Consider the following 8,577-nt stretch of genomic DNA (forward strand, 5'->3'; position numbering starts at 1 on the left):
AATGTTATTGTTATTATTTTTATTGTTATTATTATTTCAATGAATATTTTTTCTGAGTTCAAGTCAGTGATATTAATTAAAATATAATTCACAAGGATTGTTGCCAATTGACAGGTTATATAGAATACTATAGCTTAATTTGATGTATAATCTCCTTATTATCATGCTTAATTGCATGTAAAGACAGATGCATTTTATGTTGGCATGTATGCAACAAAGATAAAACTTACAAGAAGATTGTACTACCATCAAATTGTTGAAGACATGATTGAAATTGAAATTGGAATTATATAAATAAATGTATAAATAGATAAAAATACACATTTTTTTTTGCATATATGCATATATATAATTAATTAAATCTACAGATGAACAAAACATGGTCTTAAAACAATTTGAGATAAATTTTAGTTTAAGTTGACCTTGACAAGCCTCTCTCTCTCTATATATATACATAGATATGAATTCATGAATTCAATTGCTAAATGATCCACATATAAAAGGGTTATTTTTAATAAACACACACACACACACATATATATATATATATATATATATGTTACAAAATGATCCACATATAAAAGAGTTGTTTTTAATATATATATATATATATATATATATATATATATATAAAAGTAATACAGCCATTTTTTAATTAAAAACTGCATACAACTAAATCTTTGAAAATTAAACAGATGAAATTACAATGCAAAAAACATTTTGTGCTCAAGTGTGTTGTGAATTAGTGTCAAAGTGTCTTACAAATTGATTTTTCAACAGAGTCCATTTTAAAGATTTTGTTTTTATTTTAAAATTTACTCTTTGAAATATCTTGAGGACTTAAGTTTTTAGAATATGTACTTATTGGAGACTGCCAAGGCAGTTATATAGTTCAAATAAAATTTGATGAAACTACATTCAACTCCATAAGATTCAAAAAAACATATTTTTAAACAGTTTGACATTTAAGTGATTTATTCTAACTCTCATTATTGCAACATTTAAATGTACAGCCTTAAAATAGAAAAAATAACAGCAGAAACAGATGCACCAATAAACATTGATTTTATTTTATTTTTTAATATATTTTTAATTTATGTTTTTTGTTTGAATTACGGATTTAATAATATATTGTAATATTAAAGTTTACTACCTAGTTATTTAAAATTGGCTTACAAGTACAATGTAAAGTTTCAAAATGTTCATTCATATACTTGGTTTTTAAAAAAAGTCCTATACATGGAAAATATTCGAAATATATTTGATTTAATAAAATAAATTATGATTTTAAAATAAGTATATTATTTAGAGTTAAAAAGGAAATAGAGAGTAAAAAGCCACGTTCAGTAAAAAGTATTGACCAAAAAAGTATTGAATATAAAAAGTTTTAATACAAGACAAAATGAATGAAATATGGATGAAACTTTACATCATGGAAAATGAGCGTTCATCCAGAAACACCCCCGAAAGTAACGAAAAAGTGGATGAAGGAGGGGGAAAAAAGCTTCAGGGGCGTTCAAATTACATGGAGCAGTTTGATTGGTGGACAACCGAGGGAGATTTTCCTTTGCCGTCCCTGCCCGCACTGTTCCGGGCACACAAAGAAAAAAAGAAACGGCTGCAAGCAGCAGATGGGTAAGGAAGGTGGCCAGGTTTGGGGGAACGAGACGAGAACTAGGGAGGGAACAAGGTGGGGGAACACGATCCCTGTGGAGGATCACAAGCAGGGAGCCAGACTCCACCCATTTTGAAATTGGGCCTCGTTTCCTGCTCCGTCGGGCCTGCGCTCAGCCTCGTCTTCCTCGCATTCCGTCACCTCCGCCTGCCCTGCATCGAAACATCGATCCCACTCCTCGCATCCTGCTCTTGCCTTCGTCACCTTGTGCTCTCGAATCTCGTACCCCGTTTTTTGGTTCGAAATTGCAGGTGGGTTTTTCTGATGGCCTCGGGGGTGGTTTGTGCTGCCAGCGCGTTGCTTGCCTCCGGGGTCACTCTTGTTTCTTGGCTTGATTCACACTTGTTTGATGGATGAGTAGATTTGTTGAGCGGAATTTGAGTTTTGAGCACCTAATCTGGTTGTTGGGTACCCCGTGTTGACGTGCTTTGCGATGGTGTTTTGTGTGCAGTTGAAGATCGCGTGTATATTGGTATCTGCTTGTGGGAGTGGGAGTGGAAGTGTGCTCACACCCTTGAGCCAGAAGTGAGAGAAACTCGGTACAATGCCCCAGATCCAGTACTCGGAGAAGTACTTCGACGATACCTACGAGTATCGGTGCGTGTCGGGGGGTTGTGTGGTGATTGAGGTCGAGTTGTGACGGTGTTGGGTTTCTGGTCTCGGGAGCCTGAGGGATTGGGTCGAGAAATATGTGTGGAATATCGATCGTATACGTTGTGGGTCTGGTTATTTATCCGTTATGACGTCCTGGCTGCAACTTGTGTCATTTGTTGTGACGATTTCTGGTGTTAGTCTTCTATTCCATGTTGTGGACCTTGTTTATGAGGTGGGGACGTAGTTCGTATGAAGTATCGTGTAGCGTCAGCGGTTATCGATGTTTTTCCAGAATTTCATGAACGTTATGCCGAGGATTCTCGTTTCACTTTAAGCTGTATACGTGAAAACTTGCGATGACGACGTGTATATGGGTGCTCCAGGCATGTCGTGCTTCCCCCCGACATTGCCAAATTGCTGCCCAAAAACCGACTCCTGTCTGAGGTACGTTATGCGAAGATCTGGCTTTACGAGCAGCTGCATGGGCACCCCATGTGCACTTCTTTTTTTCCGGCTTTCATGTCAACGATCGCAGAATGGTCCGAGTCCTCAGTGGATCCAGACAGTGAAATGCCAACAGTGATCTTACAGGTCTTGCAGTTGGTCCTCCGAATGCCATCACTATTGTTATCTTCTTGAACGCATTACATTAACTCGCGTGTTTCGCTCCCTGGAATTTACAACAGGCCGAATGGCGTGGTATCGGAGTGCAGCAGTCACGTGGGTGGGTTCACTACGCAATTCACCGCCCTGAGCCACACATTATGCTCTTCCGTAGACCCCTGAATTACGGTCAACCTCAGCAAGCTGCCGCTGTGCAGCAACAACCCACAGGCATGAAAGCTTAATCATCCTATCAATTGGTAAGTGCTTGTAGTAGTCTGCGTATACGTGGATTGTTATCCTTGTGTCTATTTGTTGCCACGCCCTTTTCCCGAATCCACAATTTAGTTCCAAATCCTGAAAGGTGCCTGTGATATGCCAATTTGCAGATTCCAGGAATTGAACATCATGTGCTCATGATGTTGTATGGCCAGTGCTCTCAGTTTTTTGGTCACTATGTGATGTTGGATAGTTGGTCCTTAAGTAGTGACAGCTCTTCGTACTGTACAAGATTTGTCGGGAAGTAGCCATGTTAATTAGTGAATGAGCATCACTGAGGAGTCTCTCGTGAGCTGATTGGTATTCTCTGAAGGTGGAAGCGAGCGGGTGATAGAAAACTCTTATGACTTGCTTTCCTACAAATATTGTGATACAATTCTTTTGATGCGCTCCTCGTCAATCTTAAGCACGTAGGAGACTTCACCATCTGCTACTGCAACGGAAGCATTGTCCATAAATGCACCATGAAGTTTCATTGGTTAGGCAAACTCCTATCGATCCTTCGGCTTGCCCCTGTTTCGTTTCTCAAATATCTATGTCGAATCTCGGTGTATGCCTACTCTGCATTCACACGTGGACGTAGTAAACAGAAATTAAGATCATTTGACGTCATTTGATTTTTGAAAAACTGTGTCCTGAAAATCGTCTTAGTAGCTATCAGAGCAAGATAACATTCTAATTAATATTATCCTTGGAATGAAGGTGGAATGATAAGCTTTGAATTTGGGATATGCCATTATTCAGGTTAATCCATCACAGCTCGTTTGATAATGAGTTGACGTAACACCTTAATGTCATTTGAATTGAGCTAATTACTTCTTTCCTACCCAGTGATGGATTAAGAGAAATGTATTTCTAATCTTACAGAGATTGAATAATAATTTATTCATTGTATAATTTTCAATAATTGTTTTAGTTGTATCTATCATGCTTTGTAACATTTACAAGATTGAAAGGTTGTCACTAAGAACTGGTACAAAAATATTTTGATAACTCTCGAGTGCTTCTCTTAGAGATTGTACAAGAATGTCTTGTATCTTAAAAGATCTTACAAGATTTACTGAATGCTTATAAAACTAGTCTAGTTGAAAATAATTATTTAATTTCTTTAGTTCAGAGAGTTTGCTAAAGGTGCAAACTAAAAGTTGATTATTTTATTATTTCATTACATTCAAAATTATATATCTATCTTTTTAAATTATCACATAAGATAAGTGGCCAACTTGTCAAGAAAAGTGGCTACCATGTAATTAATTTGCCAAAATCAATGATCAATATATAGTTAATATATTTTTATTTTAATTCTATCCATTTCTATTATAATTCAATTTTTTAATGTGATGTATGTAATATTATCTCCTTCTTCTTGGAAAAAGTTTCACAAAGAATAATGAAATTGCTTTATAAGTTGATGAAGTTTAAGATTTGTCAAATTATATTAGGATCAAATTTTAATCTATGTCTAGCTTAAAGATTGTTGATAAGTCCTTTTAATCATTGGTAATGTCTTATACTAAGGTATAAAGACCACCTAGTTATTTGATCATTGTTAAGGTCCATAACTACCTTCGAACAATACATTTTGCATTCCAATAAGTATTATATCCACCTTTAACAACATTACTAAACATTGAAAGTCTCTATTAAGATCATGATATTAAACACATTGTATTTTATCATTTATTCAAGAAAATACATACATCTCAAGGATCTTTATGACAATATCCTTTATTTTGAGATAATTTAATTGCTTTATTTGATAATTTTGCAAATGAAAACTCTTGAAATAAATCTATTGATTGTTAATTCTTCATATTTGCAAAAATATTTTTATATGCTTTTCTTGATTTAGACCATTGTATTGTAAATAGTTAGTCTTTGGTTTTGATGGATATTATCAATAATAAGCAACAACAAGCTTTAATACATTTATAAGATTCTTAGATGATTCCTATGTGTATGTATTAACATCATATTTGCAGCAATATATAAGACTTTTTAATTATTTTGTTACTACTTTTAATTTAAGACTTCTTATATTTTAAACTCTTAGTTGTTATTTATTTCAATAAAAGGTAATTTTATTTATTTTATATTTTATATATAAATAGTAATATAAAGCTCAATAATAAATATGTGAAATATAAGATGGATCTTTATTAATTATGATAACCATAAATAGAAAAAATAGAATTTTTTAGTAGAATAATATATTATATTATATATGAAATCCTACTTGTGATAAGTTAGTTATTTAACTATTTTAATAATTGTCACGGATACAAAATACAGACTTGAAATCTAACAAGAAGTTCAAGAAGAAGTGACAAAACTAGATTAAACAGATGAGTACAAGAACAACACCAAAAAGGTGAGCTAGAACTCCAAGAGATGTGTTGTCGAGACTGAAGAACTCTTCAACTTCGATCCCTATATATACTCCTACTTAGGAAGCTTCTCGAGCTACTTCTATTAACTAGGAAGCTTCTAGAAGGTTCCAGAGGCTTCTTTTCTAGAAGGTTCTAGAAACTTCTCGAGCTACTTCTATTAACTAGGAAGCTTCTAGAAAGTTCCAGGGGATTCCTTTCTAGAAGCTTCTAGAAACTTCTCTCTAAAAGGTTCCAGAGGCTTCTCTTCTAGAAGGTCCCAGAGGCTTGTTTTCTAGAAGGTTCTAGAAACTTCTCTCTAGAAAGTTCTAAGGAATATGTCCCTAACATCACCCCCTCCTTTAGCTTCGAGGTCTCTAAGAAGCAATGTTGTTGATTAGTACCAACGCAAGAAAATGAAGATCTGTCGCATAACTTCTGCTATGAACTCCAACTGTTGTTCACGAGGCAAGTGGTTCATCGACCCTTGAAGCCAACGGTAGTGGCCCACGCCTTCGACTTCTGACCAAGCATGAACTTTCGTGTCCTCATTGTGAAATTGTCCTGCAAACATGCCTTCTGGTTGACCATCGTAAGCAGGCTCGATCTCAAATACGATCACCAGTGATCGGTTACTCGGTATCCTCCGTCGTCGTCGGAGTACATGTAGTTCTTCATCTCAGGGTCGCCTTCGTGAGCTACTCGGTTGCGATACTCTGACTGGCATAATATCTATCTCTTGGCTATCTATATCAAAAGACCAAACTACGATCTATCTTGGAGAAAATAACTACATCAACTATGAATTTTGCTGGTGCTCTCCCTTTTTCTTATATTGTTGGGAGAACAAGCTTCAGAAAGAAGCTATCATCGAATTGATTTAGGTTTATCGAGATGTCGTTGATGAAACTCCTGTACCTTTTGTGGCGCATTCGTAAGATTTTTAGCTGGCTCCCACGTTCACTCATTAATGTCATAGCCACACCAATGAACAAGATATTCTAACTTTCCCCACCTTCACCGTGAATCCAATACCTTTTCAACCTCGTATTCTTCGTGGTTCTCAATTTCAATACTAGGTGGCGGACATTGCACTCTTCCAGGAAAAGATGACTCTCGATAAGGTTCCAACAGAGAAACATGAAAGACTGGATGTACCTTCATAGAAGCCGGTAACTCCAGCCGGTATGCCACTGGATTAATTTACTTCTGGATGATAAATGGTCCCAATCTTCGATAGTCCAACTTATCACATAGTCGCTTGGTCTTGATATTTCGTCGAAGAAGCCAGGCTTTGTCTCCAACTTTGAAAATAGGTGCTGGATTCCGAAATCTATCTGCAGACGTCTTATAGGATTCTTGAGCGGATTGTAATTGAAGCTTCAACATAGTTTGAAGCTCTAATAGTTGCTTCGCAAATCCTTCAGCTGCTGGATTGTTATTTGTTGACGGACTCAATAAATCAAGCTTCGGATGATACCCATAGTTGGAAAAGAATGGTGTTTGTTGAGTCGACGTATGGAGGGTGTTGTTATATGCAAACTCGGCTAGTGGTAGATATGCAGTCCAATCCTCTTGTTGATAGTTGATGCTGCATCGTAAGTAGTGCTCCAAGACTTGGTTCACTCATTCCGTTTGGCCATCAGTTTGAGAATGAAAAGCTGAAGAAAGCTTGATATTCACCTTCAATATCCCAAAGAGAGATCTCCAAAACTTTGACACGAACTGGGTACCTCGATCTGATATGATATCATCTGATAGTCCATGATATCGATACACATTATCGAGAAAGAGTCTTGCTGTGACTTCACTGGATGATGTCTTCTTACAAGGAACAAAGTGTGCCATCTTCGTAAGCCGATCTACCATGACAAAGATGCTGTCAAATGAGTTTGATGATGGCAAGTCCGTGATGAAGTCCATAGAAATTGAAGACTATGGTCGACGTGGAATTGGCAATGGCTGTAGAAGTCCATAAGGGCGATGCCGAGGATTCTTAGATCTTGAACAGATGTCACAAGAGAGGACAAAATCTTTCACATCCTTCCACATTTGGGGCCACCAAAAATCTCGGGAAATAAGCTCCAAGGTGTTGTTGAATCCAAAATGTCCCGCAGTTGGAAAATCATAGCGAGATTGAAGAACTCGGAGTCGTGCTAGTCCTTTTGGAATGTACAATCGCTCTTCAAAGTATAAAAGATCTCCCTCCACCTTGAACTTGTCATCATTGGTGCGTTGCTTGATATCAATGGCTACTGAATCTTTAATGGTCATAGCACGTACCTGGTTTAGGAAGTCAGCATCAAATGATACAATAGTAGCACAAAGTTGAAATCTCTCTGGCTTCAATAACGTTGTACATTGTTGATCAAATGCTGCTTCTCCAACCTTTGGTGCAAGATACGATCTCCTTGATAAAGCATCGGATAGTCCTTGCTGCCTTCCAGGTCGATAAGTGATAATAAAATCGAATCTAGATAGCGACATATTCCACCGAACTTGACGCCGATTTAAAACTCGAGCCATCATGAAATACTCCAAATTCTTGTGATCCATATATATCGTTACTGGATGTGCAGCTCCTTCAAGAAAGTGACGCCATTCTTCGAAAGAATCCACTATAGCAAGAAGTTCCTTATCGTGGATCTCATAATTGATTTGAGCAGCAGAGAACTTCCGAGAATAGAATGCAACTGGATGGAGCTTCTTATCTTCACTCATTTGTGAAAGCACAGCTCCCAAAGCAAAATCTGAAGCATCAGTTTCTAAATAGAAGGCCTTTGTAAAGTCTGGATGTACCAAAATTGGAGCTGTAGTAAATGCTGTCTTCAAATCTTGAAACGCCTTCTCCGCCAAAGGTCTCCATTCCAACTTATCCTTGCATGTTAATCGAGTGAGAGGAGCAGCAACTTGAGAATAATTCTTGATGAAGATCCGATAGAAGTTAGCAAAACTAAGAAAGCATTGTACGTCTCTAACCGTCTTCGGAACCTCCCAAGACATGATTGCTTCTACTTTCTTGGAGTCCATCATCAAACCTTCTATAGTCGCAATGAACCC

General features: G+C 36.9%; 1 protein-coding gene across 2 annotated transcripts; it reads left to right on the plus strand.

Annotated features, from left to right (window-relative positions):
• Positions 1-1,761: 1,761 nt before the first annotated feature.
• On the plus strand, positions 1,762-3,639 carry LOC112290982 (cyclin-dependent kinases regulatory subunit 2). Of its 2 annotated transcripts, none has more exons than XM_024537882.3 (5): positions 1,762-1,926; positions 2,127-2,272; positions 2,653-2,713; positions 2,956-3,132; positions 3,262-3,639. In XM_024537882.3, exons 2-4 carry the CDS (start codon positions 2,220-2,222, stop codon positions 3,115-3,117), a joined length of 276 nt encoding a protein of 91 aa, XP_024393650.1. In that variant the 5' UTR covers positions 1,762-1,926; positions 2,127-2,219; the 3' UTR covers positions 3,118-3,132; positions 3,262-3,639. The 2 variants fall into 2 exon arrangements, with proteins under 2 accessions (XP_024393650.1, XP_024393651.1); XM_024537883.3 differs by having other exon boundaries at positions 2,956-3,103.
• Positions 3,640-8,577: the final 4,938 nt, after the last annotated feature.

Source organism: Physcomitrium patens, chromosome 14 (genome assembly GCF_059467195.1).
Source record: "Physcomitrium patens ecotype Gransden chromosome 14, ASM5946719v1, whole genome shotgun sequence".
In the NCBI taxonomy this organism is placed as follows: domain Eukaryota; kingdom Viridiplantae; phylum Streptophyta; class Bryopsida; order Funariales; family Funariaceae; genus Physcomitrium; species Physcomitrium patens.

Coding starts and splice junctions, on each gene's coding strand:
- LOC112290982 (XM_024537882.3), top strand. CDS start 2,220: ATGCCCCAGATCCAGTACTCGGAGAAGTACTTCGACGATACCTACGAG. Junction 2,273..2,652: donor GACGATACCTACGAGTATCG/GTGCGTGTCGGG, acceptor TGGGTGCTCCAG/GCATGTCGTGCTTCCCCCCG. Junction 2,714..2,955: donor AAAACCGACTCCTGTCTGAG/GTACGTTATGCG, acceptor AATTTACAACAG/GCCGAATGGCGTGGTATCGG.